We start from the raw sequence: 21,431 nt of genomic DNA on the forward strand, positions 1-21,431 counted from the left end.
AGATACCTACTCACATTTTGAGTTAGATTTATTTTTCAATTTCCGATTTCCAAGAATTCGTAATGTACCCTTTTTCTGCTTACTGGAGTTCTAATTTTCTCATCACAATATTTTATTCAGTGTAAAGTAAATCGATAGCTTGACCTATCCAATGACGCGAATCTTTTCATGGTCTTTTTAGTTGGTAAACTAAGCCGACATGTTGGATCAATGCATTACGCCAATATGTAACACTAGTTGTATTTGCGGACAAAATACTTACACCAAATATTTTAATTTACGGGTATATACCACGATTAATTTGATGGTTTTGTCGATATTTCGACCGAGATGAAGTTCGAGCTGTCATGGACAGCACCGAACACCCTCTTTCTTGTTCTTACCGCTGGAACTTCACGAGCTTAACAAAATTTGAACCGAAGACCTACGTAATGCTGTATATGCCTATAATTGATGATTGTAGTAGGACTGGAATTGTTTGTGACCTGTTTTTAATATTCATAATTTATCGCTGGCATATCTAATAAAATAAAATAAAAATAAAATAAGCTTTCCGGCAAAATACACTCACAACGTCACCATTAACTATAAATGTCACATGCTGTCCTATGGCTGTCTTGGTTTGCATAATTCTACCACTGGATTCGACATACTTGTTAGTTTAAAGCGATTCTCACGATTGAAATTCTGGTGTTTGCGAATTTCAATCGCTTCGCGCATTAGTCTAAGTATATATATTAAATAGTGTCAGTCTATGGAAAGAACTCGGGGATTGTGGAGTTCAATCCAATGTTTTGTGTCTGGCTGTAGAATAAGCTCCGCGATCGCAGACTTTTGAGGATCGTTGTTTTAACGAGATACGCATTTTCTACATTAAAATGTGTCGTTAAACCACGAAATAAGCTTAAAATCATTTAACTAAACTAAGTTTCCCAAATGCATAAGTTCGACTCGTTGGCACAAAATGTGTGAAAGGGTTTTCAACATGCATGCTTCACCATCATCATTTCAGACTGTGAACGTTCATGGCTGAACATAAGCCTGTCGCAAGGAGTGCTATCGGAGTGTACAGAGGGAGAGAGAGAGAGATATAGGAGTACACAGAGCGTATAAAAAAAGGGACAGTAGTAAATGTATGTACTGCATTGAACATCATTCATCATCGGAACATACATTGTTCCGGTGTCCTCAGTTTGAGGTAGAAAGAAAGAATGTCGTGGACGAGCTGGGAGACGAGTTTAGGGTGAAGAGCCTCGTAAATACTATTCTGGAAGAGAAAAAGAAGTGGGTGATAATCCAGAGATATATAGAAACCATAATTGAAAGAAAAGAGAAAGACGAAAGAGAAGGAAGATGAGTCAGACCGCGGCAGTAAGGGTAGGCCAACATGGCGGGAACGTTATTGCTTGAAGAAAGGAGGGGTTTTTAGTCGGTAGGAGTCCGGCACTATGTCCATGAGGATTTTCCCCTCCTAAAAAAAAAAAAAAAAAAAAAAAAAGGAGTGCTATCACAAACAGTCCCAAGCCTTTCTCATCGAGCCTCCTTCTGCCACCCTCTTTATAGCGTCGGTCCATCTTGCTGGAAGACACACCAACCACACTACGCTTACATGTTTGCGGTACCTATCCATTTTACCTCATGGTACCTCAAAAGTAAAAAAGGAACCCTTATAGGATCACTTTGTTGTTTGTCTGTCTTTTTGTCTATCCGTCGTGTCTGTCAACAAAACCTATAGGGTACTTCCTGTCGTCCTAGAATCATAAAAATTTGGCAGGTAGGTAGGCCTTATAAAAAAAAATATTTACTAAATCACAATTTTACGTAGACGGCGCAGTCGATCATTAACTTGCAGTGTTCTACATAAAAGTGTTGACCTATCTTGTACGATGGTACGGAACCCTTTGTGTGTGAGTCCGACTCGCACTTGACAGGTTTTTAAGAATTATCCGACTGCAATCGCCCCTATGACAAGTACTTATAGCTTGCCCACTGCTTCTCAAATTGCTGATATCACGCTGATTTGCTATCACGTAGGTACGTACACTTATGCTTAATGTACTTATTAATCGTCTGTCTGGTCAGCTTATCAGGCCACCCTTATTAGGGTTCCGTACCTCAAAGGAAAAACGGAACCCTTATAGAATCACTTTGTTGTCTGTCTGTCTGTCTGTCTGTCCTACAGGGTACTTCCCGTTGACCTAGAATCATGAAATTTGGCAGGTAGGTAGATCTTATAGCTGACATTTGGGGAAAAATCTGAAAACCGTGAACTTAGGGTAAGATCACACAAAAAAATTAAATTGTGGTCATGAACTAGTAATTGGTATTTTCAATTTTTTAAGTAAGATAACTATATCAAGTGGGGTATCACATGAAAGGTCTTCACCTGTGCATTCTCAAACAGATTTTTATTTATTTTTATGAATCATAGTTTTTGAATTATCGTGCAAAATAACGAAAAAATACGACTGTATTACGGAACCCTCGTTGCGCGAGCCTGATTCGCACTTGGCCGGTTTTTTCAAACAGAATATCAGGTCCCAGTGTCATGAAACCTCTGCAGGCCATTATCTTGTAAGTTACATTCGATTAAAGATAATTTTCCACTGTGTTGGATAATATAATAGCGTTGGCATCGATAATGGGATACTGAGCTAATGGATAGAGTAGTATAATGACTGCAATTTAACTAACTACAAACTAAGTTGGATGTTTGCAAATTGGGAGTCCAATACTCTTTCCGAAACCTGGTAAGTAAACTAGAATTAATTACATTCACATTTTGTTACACCATTGACCATACCCGCATATAAGTCCCGCAAATTGCTATTGCGCTGGAACCATGTCTCATTAACATCCAAATGACGCCATTTGACGTATTTTTATAGCCTCAATAGCTCAACGGTTAAAGGTGCGGACTGAAATTCTAAAGGTCGCCGGTTCAAACCCTACCCGTTTCACTATTGTCGTACCTACTCCTAGCTCAAGCTTCACGCTTAATTGGAGAGGGAAAGGGAATGTTAGGCAAAGGCCTCACCACTCTAAAATGGCGGCCACGAACATTAGCAATTTGCGGGACTTATACCCCTTGCCACGCCACCTCTAATAATGCGTGTTTGTTTTTTCGTGATGATACTACCAACGCCAGACATGATGGTGTTGCTGATGATGGATGCAGTAGGCGTCAGCATGCTTCCTGTTATTACTAGACCCCAGGCCATTACCACTATGACTTCTATATAAATAGGGTCTTGGACTGTAGTAATAAAAATATTTTCCAGCAGAAATTACTCAAGTTTCATATTATTGAAAAATATTTGTCGGTTACGGATTGTGACGTCATTATTCGCTTTCCGTACAATGTGACGTTATTAATAAATTATGTTAAAATTCGCAATTAAAAAAAAAATCGCTGCAAGTTTTTGCGGAGCGTCGAAAATCACTAGCAATTTTTGAAGATTTGCGTCGCGAATGTCGGCTGACTAATGAAAGATAGTCGAATGATTGATTGTATAATCTAATAAACTAATTCATATTTCAAAACATATTGAATTGTCTTAAACGGTAGCCAATTGTAGCAATTGTAATCGTCGTTAACAATGTCGAGATATCAATTTATCAGATATTATGCCGTATCTAAATTGAATCCTAATAATAATGTGATTTCAGTTTATTATCTTTCGGATTTTGATAAAACGATATAATTCAAATATCTTTTCTTCGTTAGGTATCACCGATGACGTATCGAATTTCTTAACCCTTACGACACAGTTCACGAAAGTAAAGAGAACTTCTAACAAAACGTCGAGGCTTCGACGTCACTGGCAGGCGTTAAATGTTAGTACATTTGTCGTAGCCCTTATGTAATCAAATTTTTCTTAACCTAAAGGAATGATTCCGAACCACGCTCCACGCAGCAGCGCTGCCGCAACAGTGAAGTCACTAGATGTCACAGTCCTGTCGCGGCACTACTGGTCCCCATACAATCTCTATAAGCTTATATGACATTACATTCCGAGCTAGGCAGCAATGTCGCGGCAGCAATGTAGCGGAACATTGCTGCCTAGCTCGGAATGTAATGTCTAGTAAGTAGAAATAAGCTTATAGAGATTGTATGGGGACCAGTAGTGCCGCGACAGGACTGTGGCATCTAGTGACTGCACTGTTGCGGCAGCGCTGCTGCGTGCAGCGTGGTTCGGAATCATGCCTTAACATTTGTCATATTGTCGACGAGCATATTGTGCTCACGACTTTGTCAGTGTGAACTACAGGAATTTCGAATTCTGAGGCCGACCGCACAAAGTGTGATTTTACTGGAAAAGTGAGATTTTAATATAATCGCATTTTACAGATCCGCAGTGCGGCGTTGCATTCAAGCCAAGGAAAATTACAGGAACAAGCGAACAGAAAACTTTCAGGAATAATACGATGGAATAGTTTGAGATCGCTCAGACCAATTCAATTGTTTACCCATGTAGACCTTTTCGACACAGGCTTTTACCGATATTTACTAACCGATCAAAAAAAGAGGACAGGTAGAAATCTACTAAATATATAAAAGGAAAAGGTGACTGACTGACTGATTGACTAACTGACTGATCTTAATCGCATAGCTCAAACTACTGAACGGATCGGGCTGATATTTAGCATGCAGATAGCTATTATGACGTAGGCATCCGCTAAGAAAGGATTTTTGAAAATTCAACCCCTAAGGGGTGAAAAAGGGGTTTGAAATTACTGTAGTCCACGCGGACGAAGTCGCGAGCATAAGCTAGTCTCTTTATAAATTAGGTATTGCAAGTAACGACCCCTTTGATTATTGTCTACTGCGGGTAATTACGAATGGCGTCAGGAGGATAAATGTGAACATTTCTAATAACCCCCTATCCCTAATGAATGCTTTGAAAAATGTCTTTAGATGAATCTAACGGCAGCCAAACTCAAGATCCAGTACTTCCGTTCGTGAAACTGCAACGAGCAAAGCTTCATTGAATTCATTGACAGTCAGAGTCAAAATGGCACTTCTGAGGCTGAAAATCAAACTAATATAGATGTGACCATTATGAATAATGCTCAGATCCAAATCTGTGTGTTTTTGTTGTAATTACCAATCTACTTGTCATTCCTAATACAAAACATTCCTAATTCCTTAAACATTCTTCTAAAGTTATTGTTTTATGATCTAAGATCTCAATTACGCCACACGGTATCGGGTAAATAAGAACGAGTGCGTGCCCGGGAACGAACCCCCGACCTACGATTAGGAGGCGGACGTCCTAACCATTAGGTTATCACCCGCGCTCGCCCGCACGCACGTGTGCGGGGGCGTTCCTTATCTCAAATTGTCGCGAACTACATGCCAGTCATGTGGACATTCACCATGACAAACTAACCAAAACACCAGCCAAGTGCGAGTCAGGCTCGCACACTAAGGGTTCCGTACTACATTCGTATTTTTTCGACATTTTGCACTATAACTCAAAAACTAGGATGCATAAAAATAAATAAAAATCTGTTTCAGAATGCACAAGTAAAGCCCTTTCATATGATACCCCACTTGATATAGTTATCTTACTTCGAATATTGAAAATACTAATTACTAGTTCATGACCACAATTTAATTTTTTTTGTGTGATCTTACACTAAGTTCACGGTTTTCAGATTTTTCCCCTAAAGCCAGCTAAAGACCCACCTACCTGCCAAATTTCATGATTCTAGGTCAACGGGAAGTACCCTGTAGGTTTCTTGACAGACAGACAGACAACAAAGTGATCCTATAAGGGTTCCGTTTTTCCTTTTGAGGTACGGAACCCTTAAAACTATATTTGTAATCAGTTCGGTGACTGTTGATCGTGGATACTTTTGAATTTTTTCCATTTATCCATCTAGGGGCATAATTTCATACTGAAAAGTCGACATCTTATTATACAAATAGGCAAAACCGCTTGTTGCTTGCAATTTATTGACCCCTCATAATAACTGCAATAACAGCAAACCTATCTTCAATAGAGTTTCAATGCAGGATTTGCAATTTCCCTTTTGAACCTGTCTATTTCATGCGAGTATTGCCCAGTCAATTCTAAAATAACTGTATGCCCATTTCTAGTAATTTAGGAATTGAAATTAAGTTTGAATCGTCATCATCATCATCATCATCATTAACCGATAGATGTCCACTGCTGGACATAAGTCTCTTGTAGGGACTTTCACACACCACGGTCATGTGCCGCCTGAATCCAGCGGCTCCCTGCGACTCATCTGATGTCATCCATCCAACTAGTGGGAGGTCTTCCAACGCTGCGCCTTCCGGTGCGAGGTCAGCTTTACGTCTACCTTAGATCTGATTCTAAAGTTTAAAAACGTTTAAACTCAGAATAGCGTGAAGTTATAATTGCTAATAAGTAAATGAACATTTTTTATTTATTCAGATACAAGTTAGCCCTTGACTGCAATCTTACTTGGTGGTAAGTGATGATGCAGTCTAAGATGGGAGCGGGCTAACCTGGGAGGGACTATGTCAGTTTTTATTAAACCCATGCGCCTTTCTTTGGTTTCTACGCGGAATCGTACCGGAACGCTAAATCGCTTGGCGACACGGCTTTGACGGTAGGGTGGTAACTAGCCACGGCTGAAGCCTCCCACCAGACCAGACCAGAAATTCAGAAAATAAAATTCCAAATCCCTGCCAGGAATCGAACCGAATCTAATCGAAATGTGAGTAAAGCCGGGTGTGAGATATGCATAATGGAAATCACTCTCGATAAAATGTCACTTGCTTTAACGGTGAAGGAAAACATTGTGAGGAAACTTGCACGCCCGATTATTCTCCATAATGTTCTCAAAGATGTGTGAAGTCTGCCAATCTGCACTTGGCCAGTGTGGTGAACTATGGCCAAATCCTTCTCTTTCTGAGAGGAGACCCGTGTTTGGTAGCAAGCCGGCGGCGATGGGTTGATCATGATCATGATCCTTACAAGATACCTATGTCCAGCAGTGGACGTCTATCGGTTGACGTTAATAATGATGAAGTTCTACTTAAATCAAAATATGATGCTTATGTTAGTACTCACCTATTTCATCGGAATCGTCAGATTGGATTGAAGACTTATCTTCGAGTTTCTGAAACAAAATTCAAAATAGGTAAATTGTTTTGTTTAATTTAACTTTGTACTACATAGGTCCAGTTGCATGACTGGTGGTTAATAAAGTTACATTACGGTTGCCGGCAAACTTCAAACGCCAATAAAAGCAAAAGTCAAGGGTTGCACAAGTCAAGGGTTTGTTCACTTTGGACCAAAATTCTGCCAGCCTGTTTCTAAAAAGCGGTTAACTGGGAAAAGGAGTTTTTGAGTTATCGTCAAAAAACGTAGAAACTTTCAAATCTTGGTTCTACGTAGTGTTACAAATACCTTCAACTCTCGAAGCTTCAAGTACCCTACGTGTTTGGATTCAAAACACAATTACCTTTTTGAGACAATTGCCTACCTCATTGTTCTTGTTGATTCCGAGCACATTCAGTTGTTTACAGTTGTTGGCGTAGGTGCATTTTTTTATTGCCTTGTTTTGACTACTTGGGAAAGTTCAAGGGTTGTTTACCTTTCACCGAATTGAGAAGAATGTTCGATAACCGTGGTGGGGAATCCATTAGTAAACGGTGCCGAGGGCTGACCCCGGGTAGTTAAATTGTAACAGAGATCGAAGTAATTGACAAGTGAAGGCGATTCTAAGAGTGTTCTTGTGTTCAGTGTAAGTGTTAATTGATGGTAATTAGTGCAAGTGCTAGTTTTAGTTGACTTTTGTTATAGTAATTGAAAAAACGATCTTGTTTCGGCAACTGGCATTTTAATCCGAACCCCTAGCATGTAACAGTAGCATTCTTTATAAAAAAACCGTTCTTTGGAAATTCCACGTTTTTGGCGACAATTCAAAAACTATTTTTTGCAGTAAACCGCTGTTTAGAAATAGTACCGCAGAGTTTTACTATTAACCTTAATCATTGGTGGTCAAAGTTTAACCGTATCGTAATTTTAACCGCTTGTCATGAAACTGGACTGGATGAGGATGACTATATTTTACTAAAAGTAATTCAAGTTCGTTTTTTGAAAAATGTCTCTACTAATTAATGTCCTCTTATCTTTGCAGTTGTCTCTATTGTGTTGTTTCGGATTGACTATGCTGCGTAGGCTCTACTGGCCGCTACAGCGTCACCGTGGGGGTGTCTATATTGAGATTAAACGGTATTAAATACTTATTAGGCTAGCGGAACAAAACGCGCGAAAATTCAGTGTGCGAAATTCCGCTCCAATATGATAATCCATACTAATATTATAAATGCGAAAGTGTGTCTGTCTGTCTGCTAGCCTTTCACGGCCCATCCGTTCAACCGATTTTGATGAATTTTTTTACAGAGATAGCTTGGAGGGCATAGGCTACTTTTTATCCCGGGAAATCAAAGAGTTCCCACGGGATTTTTGAAAACCTAAATCCACGCGGACGAAGTCGCGGGCATCATCTAGTAATAAATATTATCAATATTAATGGACTAAGAGCCTGCTAGACCTCCGTTAGATCAGACTGCATCATCACTTACCACCAAGTGAGATTGCAGTCAAGGGCTACTAGGGCTAGGGTATCTAAAAAAAATAAAAAAGTGTCTCTGCGTATTGTCCCCAACACAGGGAGAACGATCAGCGACTATGAAGTTTGGATACTGGTGGTTTTGGGATATAACAGGTAATAGGTGTAAAAAAAATTACGTCAAAGTACCTATAAAGTCAAGTTTTTTAATATTTTCTTCGGAATAGTATTAGAAATCACATCATGCCTTGCCAGACACTTCGTGTCGCGGTAACCCCCCGCCAGACGATCTTGAACTTTAACAATTTATTAAACTTTAAGGGACGTCGTCGTCTTCGAGTCGTCGAAAAAAAGTTTCGAGCAGATTCCCGCTCGATTTATACCTAGCCTTACCTACTATAATTTGTACATTTATCTTGCACTAGCTTATGCTCGCGACTTCGTCCGCGTGGACTACACATATTTCAAACCCCTTTTCACACCCTTAGGGTTTGAATTTTCAAAAACCCTTTCTTAGCGGATGCCTACGTCATAATAGCTATCTGCATGCCAAATTTTAGCCCGATCCGTCCAGTAGTTTGAGCTGTACCTTGATAGATCAGTCAGTCAGTCAGTCACCTTTTCCTTTTATATATTTAGACTACGTGGGAGTATTTGTCACACCGCTCATGTAACACGAGAGCGCGTTTATGAAAATTTGGCCTATAAATCTAATTTTTTACGAGTTAAAATAAATGGTGACTACTTTTAGATCGAGTGCCGAATGTGACATTCGGGCTGATTCTCTTATACACAATCTCTAAACTAAACTGAATTAACAGGTCTGAATCTAGTGCTATCCTTTTTCCGCAAGCAACATTATGAAAGGGATAGCAATAGATTTAGACGTGTCATTTTAGTTTAGTTTAGAGACTGTGTACAACGGAATTAGCCACATTGCCTCATCTAAAGATACGAATAGTTAGTTCGGTAAAATCTTTTCGGTGGGTGAAAAGTGAGCTGCCAGAGCCCGCACCAGTCGCCGCGAAGCTACAGTACGGAAAGACAATCTAAGTATGTACATTTATATAATAACAAAAGCAGATTCACTGACTGACTGACTGACTGACTGACTGACTGACTGAACGATCTATCAACGCACAGCTCAAACTACAAAACGGATCGGGCTGAAATCTGGCATGCAGATACCTATCATGATGTAGACATCCGCTAAGCAAGAGTTTTTGAAAACTCAATCCCTTGAGGGAAAAACAGGTGCGAAGTCGCGGGCATAGATAAAAGCAAAATACCACTCACTCACTCACTGACAGACTGACTGACTGACTAATCATGAAATCTCAGGAACTATAAAGCCTACAAACTTAAATTTCGAAGGCAGGTTCCTTCTAGTAGTCAGGTTATTATTGAGCGAAAAGGGGTGTGACCGTAAAATTTTTGATTAAGCTTTGGCCCTCACCATAGATGTTTCTTGATTAATTCCAAGCATATCTAGCCGGACTAGACGGGAAGAATTTGGGATCTAGGAGCGGAGAGGGGAGAGAACAAAGAGGTTCGCCGCCTAACTCTTTTCAAAAAAATCTCTACGACAACCTATTCCCTGCCACTTTGGTAAATTGGACAATAACATCCTACATATATAAATGCGAAAGTGTGTCTGTCTGTCTGTCTTTCTGTCCGCTAGCTTTTCACGGCCCAACCACTCTCTGTGGCCCAACAGTGGCACCGATTTTGATGTTTCGTACAGAGGTAGCTTACATCCCGGGGAAGGACATAGGCTAAAGAATCCAGGAAAATCAAAGAGTTCCCACGGGATTTTAAACACCCATCCCTTTTACCGATATGAAACTAGCTTATGCTCGCAATTTCGTCCACGTCCACGGGTTACACGAACTTCAAACCCCTATTTCACCCCCTTAGGAGTTGAATTTTCAAAAATCTTTTCTTAGCGAATGCTTACGTCATAATAACTATCGGCATGCTAAATTTCAGCCTGATCCGTCCAGTAGTATGAGCTGTGCGTTGATAGATCAGTCAGCCAGTCAGTCAGTCAGTCACTTTTTCCTTTTCCTTTTGTTTCCTTTTAGGCTAGCTTCTACATATTATGTAAATTATTGACAATATTCAAGAGATTCTAGTGAGTAGTTTCTAGCCATGTAGCACCTACAATTATTGTAAATAATGTTATGTTACATACTTAATTGAGCGATCATTTGTAAGTAATATCAAGACAAATTTTATTTAACTGATTAATCTATTTTATTTATTTAATACAATATGGATAAACAAAGATTATTCTATTAAATAAACTTAAATCTAAACTAAAAGTAAAATAAACAACATAAGATTAAACTAAAATAAATTAAATTAAATCTAAAACTAAATTAAGTCAGTCAGTCAGTCAGCTTTTCCTTTCATATATTAAGTATAGATACTCTACCAATCCGCACACGGCCAGCGTGGTAGACTATGGCCAAAACCCTTCTCACTCTGAGAAGAGACCCGTGCGGTGTAGTGAGGTTGTTGAGATGATGTTTTTGAGAGCATAAGCTAGTACGGTGTTGACAATTAAAGAAGTTTTGATATCATGCACTTTAAGTACTTATATTGCCGCTTCATCTTCTGAATTAGAAACAATTTAGTGAACGCTAATGTTAATAAGTTAAAAATTGTTTTACATTTTACCCTAAATTTAAATTATATTAAGTACATTACATAGTATACTTACAGTTAGTTTCAACAGATGAATCGAGAGGCTGGTTAATATATAGATAACTAGACTAGACTAGATGATGTCTGTGACTTGGTCCGCGTGGATTTAGGTTTATTAAAATCCTGTGGGAGCTCTTTAATTTTCTGGGATAAAAAGTAGCCTATGTCCTTGCCCGGGATGCCAGCTATCTCTGTATCAAATTTCATCAAAATCGGTTGAACGGTTGGGCCGTGCAAAGCTAGCAGACAGACAGACAGACACACTTTCGCATTTATAATATTATATAGTAAATATAGTATATAGTATGAATAATGTTAACAAGTCAAATAGTAATCTAAGTAACTACAGCTTACACAAAAATTGCACACAGTTTGGTCCTTTGATTTATAATATAAGTTTATGTATAACTAGCTTATGCTCGTGACTTTCTTCGGGATTGAATTTTCAAAAATCCTTTCTTAGCGGAGATCCACGTCATAATAGCTATCTGCATGCCAAATTTCTGCCGGATTCATCCAGTGGTTTGAGCTATGCGTTGATAGATCAGTCAGTCAGCTTTTCTTTTTATATATATTTAGATAATATGTACAATATTCTAATAATCCCACTCTCCCAAAAGCTAAATCTAATGAATTCTCTTTGTAGAGTTTCACATTACAACAATACTGAAGACTTCTTTAGTACAGTTGTTCTTCAAAAACAAAATGACTTAATTGTTAGAAAACCAACTTTCACTCGTCCATACTAGCACATTAGGATGTGTAACGTGTGTTGTATGCTACACAATAAGTATAGGCAATTATAAACATACCACAACTACAAAAACCTAAATGATGATAATTAGCCGATTAACATATGACCATGTGTTTTAATTTATGTATAGAGTAAATGGTAGACTTCCAATTAGAAGTCGTGTTTATACAAATTGATTAGCTAGTAACTACCACACGGTGAGAGCGATAAATGTGGATTTAACTAAGTACCTACCAGGAAACATGCGAAATGCGAATGGAATAATTGCACATGCACTGACGTTTCTGTTAAGAATGTAAAGGAATCAAAGGGGATCATACCAGGGTGTCCTGGTCGCCGAGCTCTCGATAGTACGACTCGCTGCTGCCTCGTCTGCTACTTATACACATGGCTCTACGCATCAATCCCGACAGCATTGAGCATAATCCACATTTTTGCATAGTTCTATTTTGTGTACGAAAACAAAATAAACGATCCGAGCAACTTCAAAAGTAAAAACTTAAACTCCGCGAACACACATGCACAGCGACCGATTTATTTCTTTACACCGCTAAAAAGCACACTGGATATCCGAAACTCTTTACATTTTGAAACCGTGGACCGATCGGAACCGCCGAGCGGAGCTAGCGGCTCATTTTGTATGTCATGGTTTTACCGAAAATAATAGTTTAGTTGTGATGTACCGTGATAGTTGCAGACGCACGCGGCAATCGTAATGATAGCTAAATGACAACTACAGTGAACTCACAGCAGCTCACGCGGCCAGCTGCGAGCTGCCGTACGGCACGGCAAACGGCGGCCCGCGTGGTGCGGTGTACATTTGTGCAGGCGCGCGACTGCTTCAGTCACGGAACAGTTCTGTTCCGTGGCTTCAGTCGAGTCGCCAGTCACATAAACAGCGCGTAGCGTGCTTACTAAACTGACCTAATAAAAAAAAAAAAAAAAAAAGAAAAAACTGATTAGGAATAATAATTTAGGATGCATCATGGTCAGGTGAGAGCGCAATCCCGATCAAGCGCGAGTCAGATTCGCACACGAATCCTCTAGTAATCTGTGATTATGGTACCACCTTCGTACAAGATTAAGCAAGTAGGTACCTAGTTACTTGTTACTTTTTTTTTTACAACCCGTCGGAAATATCTGCACACCTCGCTGGAATGCGCTTGCCCTCGCGCTTCCCCGCAGCTCGCCCATTTCGCCTATCCAGTATCTTTCAGCGGCCTGTCTGTCCGTCCTACGTAGGACGGACAGACAGACGGACAGCGGAGGCTTAGGAAGGGTCTCGTTGGCACTCTTCGCGTACGGAAACCCACAGAGTACATTGGTGGCGGAAACCTAATCGGCCGATCGAATACTGAAACTTAGGTACCTAGTTCATACCTATATAATAGGTATTAATGATTAATTATGAGCGCATTAAAATTCTCCTATTATAGTACTACAACACTAGTACTACATACTTCAACTCTTTTAGAACAGAAAATTATTATAAATAAAAACTCGTAATATTCGCAATTAATTAATAACACAGACTTGTTGGGCACAAGTTATTATTATTTTAATATCAAGTCCATCTTGATTATTTGTCTGAGATTTCGAAGAAATACTGATTTTTTCGAAAATTGAACAAAAATTTTCTAAAAAATGATTTAAAATGTACGTTCATACCCTGTAGAATTATTGTAGATTGGTTCGAAAGTTAATAAACTTCCCAGACAGTATTACAACTGTCCACAAGTAATACTACATCGACCTTTAGAAGAAGATAGCAGATTTGTAGAGCATTGTCTCCGTCGTTGAGACTGACAAAACGTCATATATGTAGGTACCCATGAGTGGCAGAGACAACGCTCTACAAAGCCGAAATATCATTTTAAAGGCCGATGTACCACATTACTTTCGGCCGCGTACTAAACTAACTATGATAACTTTGAATTATTTGGTAAAATCAAAGCTCCGCAATCGAATGAGCCATAAAACATTGTCTCAGTATCCGGTTAAAAAATCGTCATTTATTTTGAACTAGCTGCGATTCTTTTTTTGAATTTCTCTCTCTGTAAGAACCTCAGATAAGAACCATCCTCGTACTTAAAGGAATATTATAAAAATTATATAATTAGCGAAATCGGTTTAGCTGTTCTCGAGATTTGCGATCAGCAACACATTCAGCGATTCATTTTTATATAGAAGAGATAAGTTTTCTATTCAGTGTCTCCTAGCGACTTTTTAGATTTTTACATTTCTACAGCGACTTGGCGACTTTCCGACAGCGTCATAGCGACAAACAGTTTTAAAGAGTTGGCAACACTGAAAGCATAGAGTATAGTGCCGGCTCCACACAGTCGTCCAACAGTCAACACTCCAACAACCAACAAACGTCGATAGTGTGGAGTCGATCAAAACAGACTCTCCACATAGCCGAAACGCCATCATCGCCGACCGTAGGTATACCTAACGTTCGGCGTTCCAACCTCATTCACTATGGAGGACGTTAAAGTGATAGGTGCTTCTGCGCTATACCTTAAGCCATGTCTCCTGCGCCATGTTATGTTATGTTTGCTAACACATAACATGTAGGTAATTATAACCAAGGCCATGCTATTTGCGTGGCCTACCTGTTTTGTTCGTATTTTTGTTTGCCGAGTCGGATGGAAAACATCCCCGCGTTCGCCTGCGGAGAGGCCGGGGGACATTCTAATTCATTCCATATTTGTGCTCGCCAGAAACACTTTCCGTCAAATCTTTTTATTTTTTGTTTAGTTAAAGGCTGAGTCAGCCTGTTGTAGACCACGCTCTCCACCGGCGGTCTTCAACTGCTGGACATATTATAGGTCTCTTATAGGAACTTTCACACACCACGGTCTTGCGCTGCCTGAATCCAGCGGCTCCCTGTGACTCGCTCGATGTCGTTCATCCACATTGTGGGTGGTCTTCCAACGATGAGCTTTCCGGTGCGACGTCGCCATTCCAGCACCTTGGGACCCGAACGTCAATCGGTTTTTCGAACTATGTACCTACCCTGCTCATTGCCACTTCAGCTTCACCACCCGCTGAGCTATGTCAGTACATGTCCAGAGTAACAAGTAGGTAATAAGTTTATAACCGACGTATAACCAAAACACCACGGCGAAAACAAAAATGGTGGTTGCTAACTGCTAAGTAGGTATAGTATAGTAAAGCACAGATTCTCCGTCGAATATAACCCCAAAAACAAAAGTACGGTATCGTTACTCCTCTCTGTCATGATAATAACAATTTGGCGCGAAATAGTTTTCAGCTGGGGTCGCAGTATACATCTTGCACACGTCTGCCTCTCCTGAGTGAAGCGACTACAATGATGTGTTACTGTGGGTCTGTTAGTGTGAGTTGGCAAACACCTTTCATCCATTTACAATTTTACCACCATCCAAGCGATCACGCGCCAACACGATCTGACATCGTTGAACATGACGTACGAAATATCTCCACACGTGGAAGGTTGGACGAACAGTTGGAGTGTTGGCCGACTGTGTGAAGCCTGCATAAGACTATGCTAGAAAGTCATTGAAAAAACGTCAAGGATGTATTACTTATTTACTTTACTCTATGCAGTCAGGTCAAGGAGGTCAAGGACAGCCGTCAGTCAAATTCAAATTGTGGTGGTGGGTGGTGTTGGTTAAAACGTGGTCGTAACCAACGTCTATCCCTAGAACTCAAAAAAGTAAAAAAACGTTTATGTAATCAATACCTACGTTTTAAGAGAAGGGATTTTCATACAAAACTGAAAAAAACTAAAATGTATGAAATAGATGCAATGCTTAAATACCAACATTCCGACACTAACACTGATAGAAATGTAGTACTGCCAACATAACCAATCAACCTCAAATGACACCGATCACAAGTCACAAATGACAAATGTCACAGTCAACAAGATGTCAACAATATTGCAATCTTTTAGTGATTGCAATTTGTGGCTCTAGGTCTCAGATTGGGAACACCACTGTGCCATCAGCACAGATGTCCGTGTGGAAAAGAGGTTGATAAATTTGGAATCCACGGACTCTCTTGCCAAAGGAGCTCCGGTAGGCTGTTTAGGCATGGCTCTCTTAACGATACAATTAAAAGAGCTCTTGCCACCATAAATATTCCTGCGCTCATTGAGCCGGCAGGGATTAGTCGGGATGATGGCAAGAGACCTGATGGATTGACGCTGGTTCCCTGGGAACGGGGACGGGCGCTAATGTGGGACGCAACTTGCGTTGACACATTGGCCCCGTGTCATATCAGGAAGACAGCATCAAGACCGGGAGCCGCAGCAGAAACAGCTGAAAACGGCAAGCGGCGCAAGTATGCCTCTCTTATAGAGAGTTACATTTTTGTGCCGTTTGCCGTGGAGACCCTGGGGCCATGGAGTCTTAGTGCTAAAAATTTTTTACGAGACATTTCACCGCGATTAATAGCCTCAACTGGTGACAGAAGGGCTGGCTCATTTTTTGCGCAGCGGATCAGCCTAGCTGTCCAGCGCGGAAATGCAGCCAGTATTCTTGGCACCATTCCACGCGGTCATGATTTATATAGTAATTAGATAAGGCTAGCTTTAAGTTTTATTGTATTAAAAAAAAAAAAAATTTGACGTTGGAGGTTATATTTATGTCATTATTTTCCTATTTTCTAAATTAGCGGCTTGTAAATAGTTATTCTTCGTTCCTTGTTGTAAAGTACTTGCCAGTTGCCTATTATATTTTTTATCAATGCCGGGACCTAAAAGGATATTTCTTATTTGTGATGAAAATTATTTAAGATCAGTGAAACTTGGAGATGGAGATGGAGACCGCGTATCAGCAAGCGCAGTGTGGGACGACCTCTAACCCGGCCGCTGGACTGACGACCTGAATTGGAGACATGAAGGTAGCTGGTAGCGGGAAGTGGGTGGATGAGGAAGGCGGAGGATCGTGTGTGGTGTGTGATCATTTTGAGGAATTTTCCAAACATCCAGTGGACGTCTTACTAAAACTGCTGTTCCAACATTGAATTTGAATATTGGTAAGAGTCTATACTAAAATAAAAATCTACCTCATTATAGGTGTAATTTTCACTTCTCATACACAGTCCCTGTCTTACGATGTTGTTGAATATTCAGAACATCATTTTTACAAATTTTTCAAAACTTAAAATGTATTTAAAATTATTTTAGACTCACCAGAATAGAGGGTGCTCGCTACATACAGGATTACATTAAATATACAAAATCATATGATTTTCACTTTGAATAATTAGAGATACATTTTGTCATAGATTTACTATAGCTAAAGATGTATCAATGTATTTTCATTGGCATAGCTATGTGTATTTTACTTACAATATCACTGTTTCATTTCCTCACTATCAAAGTGAAAAGCAGAGTGTATAACTCTGCCATAAAATCCATTTTATTCTTGTTTTCATTTTATTAATATCTACCTTTCGGCTCAGGTGGATAAACACCTCAAAATGTAGAAACTTGTTGTAGTCTAGTTTTATTACCTTATCAATCAAAAAGTTGATTATAAGTCAATTATACAAGCTGAATATTATATTTCTGTACTTTTTAAAATCCTTTGGTAAAAAATAGTTCATTATAATTTCAATCCCCAGCAAGTATAATGTTGTAGCTTTTCAATTTCAATTTTCAATTATTCTTTATTTAAAGGTATAAACCCAATACAATATATAAACTTAAAACTAAAATACAATAAAATAAATAACTAAATGACAATAGGTGGTATATGGTAGCTCTGAACTTATCGTACACAAGATCTTAGTTCGAGGCAAACCAGTAGCTATCATTATATTACAGCAGGATGACATTAATACTACTCTACTACTCGGGCTAACGTCGACTAAACACGTGAGTACAGCCGTGACAGATATTATTTAAAATGTTAAAGCTATCAATTGAACACCTTGCACCTGTGCGAAGCCGGGGTGGGTCGCTAGTGTAACTATATCAATATTATACAGTGCGACAAAACTATCTTGGCGCATGGCGAAAATCGGAACTAACGTTGCCATCAAGTGTCCCCTTTGTTCTTGTTTGAATATTCTAAGCCTTTATTCTCCAACAGCGCCCCCCTGTCAATGTCATTCAAGTGCCAAGAGAGCCTTGTCACACTGTACTTTATTATGTTATACTTATTTTATTTCAGCAACAACATCAACAACTTAGCAATCCTCTGAAATTAGGGCTGCCATACGTCCCGGTTCACCGGGACATGTCCCGGTCTGAAGCGTTGTGTCCCGGTGTCCTGGTCAGTAAGTTAATTGTCCCGGTTTGGCGTTAGGACGTTTATCCACTGCACCGCCGCGCCGCCGTCAACGCGCCGTTAACGAAAAATGAGATAATAGAGTACCTACTAATTCTTTAATTTACAATTTTTTAATGTCAAAAATTTCACGCTCGCTTCGCTCGCGCTTTTATCTTGTATTGGTTAATGCCTGCAACGTCGTCCACATGGATTTAGTTTTTTTTTAAATCACGTGGGATCTCTTCCAGGAGGCCGTTTCCAATTGCAGACACACAGACTAACACTTTCGAATTTACAGTATCAGTATGCATATGGATGGATGTCCCGCTCGTCCTTTCAGTAATTATGGCAGCCCTATCTGAAATGGATGTGAGTTTATGCTCTGCTGAGCAAACTGAAGCATCTGATAATGCAAAATGCATTTCTGGACAAGGTAAATGTATAAAAATTATATTATTATAGCCTGTCTGTTTAGCAGACCTGACAGTCGTCCTGCCCAAATTTTCGTAATAAGCATTCACTGTTTTTTTTTCTGATAACTTTTTCATGACAATAAACAAAACAAAAAAATTATGCATATCCATCTTTTTGAATTGTAACGTGAGCAATTATTATGGTCTTGAGTTCATATAAAAAAAGGATGCCCAGTTTTTCCCGATTTTGAAAATTTTCCGGGAAACTTTTCCATTTTTCTCATCATAAAAACGTTAGTCAGACTTTGCGATTTTGAACAAACTGACCGTTGCACTTGAATAACTTGTAAACTAAGACCCAGTATGATGAAGCAGTCTATAATTATGCACTTTTTTCAACGGTTTCAACTCTTTTTACAACTCTGGGATGTACATATAACTACATATTGTAGCTAATTCCGTTGTACACAATCTCTTAACTAAACTAAATTGACATATCTAAATCCTGTGCTATCCCGTTCATAATGTTGCTTGCGGTACCATTGTAAATGATAGCACTAGACTTAGACCTGCTATTTTAGTTTAGTTTAGAGATTGTGTAGAAGAGAATCGGCCCCATTATCATACTATCATTTGAATTTGAGTTGTATTTAACAAGATAAAAATATTGCAACAACAATCACGAGTACTAATTTGTAATCATTGTTTGTTTCTTTTCAGATCATGATATTCTTCCTAAAGAGTGCCTGGGAGCAGTATATCGCATCGTTTGACCCTGATTGTGATGTACCGATACGAGACTGGTGCGAACACGTGGATAGAGCAAAGAATCACTGGAAATTGACTGATTATGAAGTATGCACGAAAATAGCTGGCTTGTTGCAAGGTCGAGCCAAAACTCTTGGAGATACGTGGTTAGTGAAATCTCCAGTATGGTCCGACATGCGAGAAGCATTAATACAAACATTTGAGCCTAAAACACGATATCCAAACGATATAGTGAAGTTACGTTACGTTAAGTTTTAAATTTGATATGGCAAGCCAAATCAATTACCAAAGCTTGGAATATCTGGAAACGAGTCATTAGTGGTGATAAAGACAAAGACGCTGTGGAAGCTGTAATTGGCTGTATAGATGGTGAAATTCTCCGGTTGAGTCTTCTATCCAGTAAGTGTTCCTCTGTTCCTGAATTAATTTCTATGGCAGCTACAATCAAACGGCGAGAACCTCGGCCAGGTAAACCACTTGCTAAACGGCCGAGACTAAGAAACAATAGGGATGACACTATGCTTTGTTTCAAATGTGGGAAACCTGCATCAATCATTATTACAATCTCAATTGTTCTGATTGGCGGAATTTGTGCGATTCATGTTGCAACAATGCATTGTAGCCAATAGTGAGCGATAGTCAACCAATCAGAGGTGATTGCGATCGTGACACTGTAGCTGTCATTCTCCCGCAATCGCGCAGCTGGTCACAATGTAATAAAATAAATAAAGTGTTTAAAAATATTTTAATGTCATATTTTTTTGTAGTAGGTATTGCACGCCACAAAGTGGCAAAGTATTTGAACTTTTTAAAACTATAGGTATAACATCTGAACATGTACACAGTTAATGCAATAAAATTTATTCTATTTTATTAAAAAGATTTATAAAAAGTGCCATGCATTACCGAATGCATTTAGTAAGCACAGTGCTTCTGAGTAATAAAGATTACATATTAGAAAGAGACATCACAATAAGATCACTAAATTATTATCCATCGTAGGCATTTTATGTGTTTGCATGATAATCCACACAGCTAAATGAGGAACCACAACAAAAATGTTTAAAGAGTAACAATAAAGCAAATAGCAAAAATGTATTTTTTGATTTATCACAGCTCTCATGCGTAACTCATAAGATGTACAGAATTTTCGTCAACAGATTAATAAAGGGCAAAATAAATATGTCATAATAATGCAACAAAAATACGTATTAAATATTAATTTATATTTAAACATAACGGAAGGAAATAAACTTTTCAAATATTAAATATTATTTCATTTCACTTATAGGATACCATCCATATTTCATTTAACATATAGATACCATCTCCAGCCCCCCTAGCATGGGCAGGAGACAAAAATTTTATCCCCCAATTATATCCACTGACGAGGGATAAAATTTACTTGTCCACCTCTCAAAGCACGGCAACAGGGGAGAGGAGAAGTTTATCCCTAATTCGGGGACAATTTTATCCTCGACATTAGACGTGGGTTTAAGTTTATTCTCATAGAACTTAAAAAATCAAAACATGTCTCGCGGTACCTGTTGGGTTTAGGTTATGTTTGGGTTGTGTTTGGGTTATGTTTGGGTTGTGTTTGTGTTATGTTTGGGTTGTGTTTGGGTTATGTTTGGAATATGGTTGGGAACCCCAACATAAACCCAACATAGGTCCCAAATACCAATTACCATTCACCCAATAAAGGTAAAGGAAAAGATCCAAAAACCGAAAAGTCCCCCGTTTTATTCACTGTGGATAATTATATCCACCCGTGAGCCCATGCTCGGAGAGTGGATAAAGCTGTCGGAGGGGATAAAGATTTTATCCTTTCCCCGGGGAGAAAATTATATCCCCGCCCATGCTAACCCTGCTGGGAAATAAAAAGCTCCCGCGGGATTTTTAAAGATCCACGCGGGCGAAGCCGCGGGCATCACCTAGTTCTGA

At 39.2% G+C, this 21,431-nt stretch overlaps 1 protein-coding gene across 2 annotated transcripts in view; it reads right to left on the minus strand.

Annotated features, from left to right (window-relative positions):
• Positions 1 to 12,778, minus strand: part of LOC117995659 (uncharacterized) — a 102,887-nt gene extending 90,109 nt beyond the window's left edge. For both annotated transcript variants that reach the window (XM_069508902.1, XM_069508903.1), the window contains exons 1-2: positions 12,361 to 12,778; positions 7,071 to 7,119 (exon numbers count right to left, since the gene is read on the minus strand). In XM_069508902.1, coding sequence (XP_069365003.1) covers positions 7,071 to 7,119; positions 12,361 to 12,480 — 169 coding nt within the window. In that variant the 5' untranslated portion in view covers positions 12,481 to 12,778. The remainder of the gene's footprint in view (positions 1 to 7,070; positions 7,120 to 12,360) is intronic.
• Between the last annotated feature and the right edge of the window lie 8,653 nt (positions 12,779 to 21,431).

This window comes from Maniola hyperantus, chromosome Z (genome assembly GCF_902806685.2).
Source record: "Maniola hyperantus chromosome Z, iAphHyp1.2, whole genome shotgun sequence".
NCBI classification, from domain to species: domain Eukaryota; kingdom Metazoa; phylum Arthropoda; class Insecta; order Lepidoptera; family Nymphalidae; genus Maniola; species Maniola hyperantus.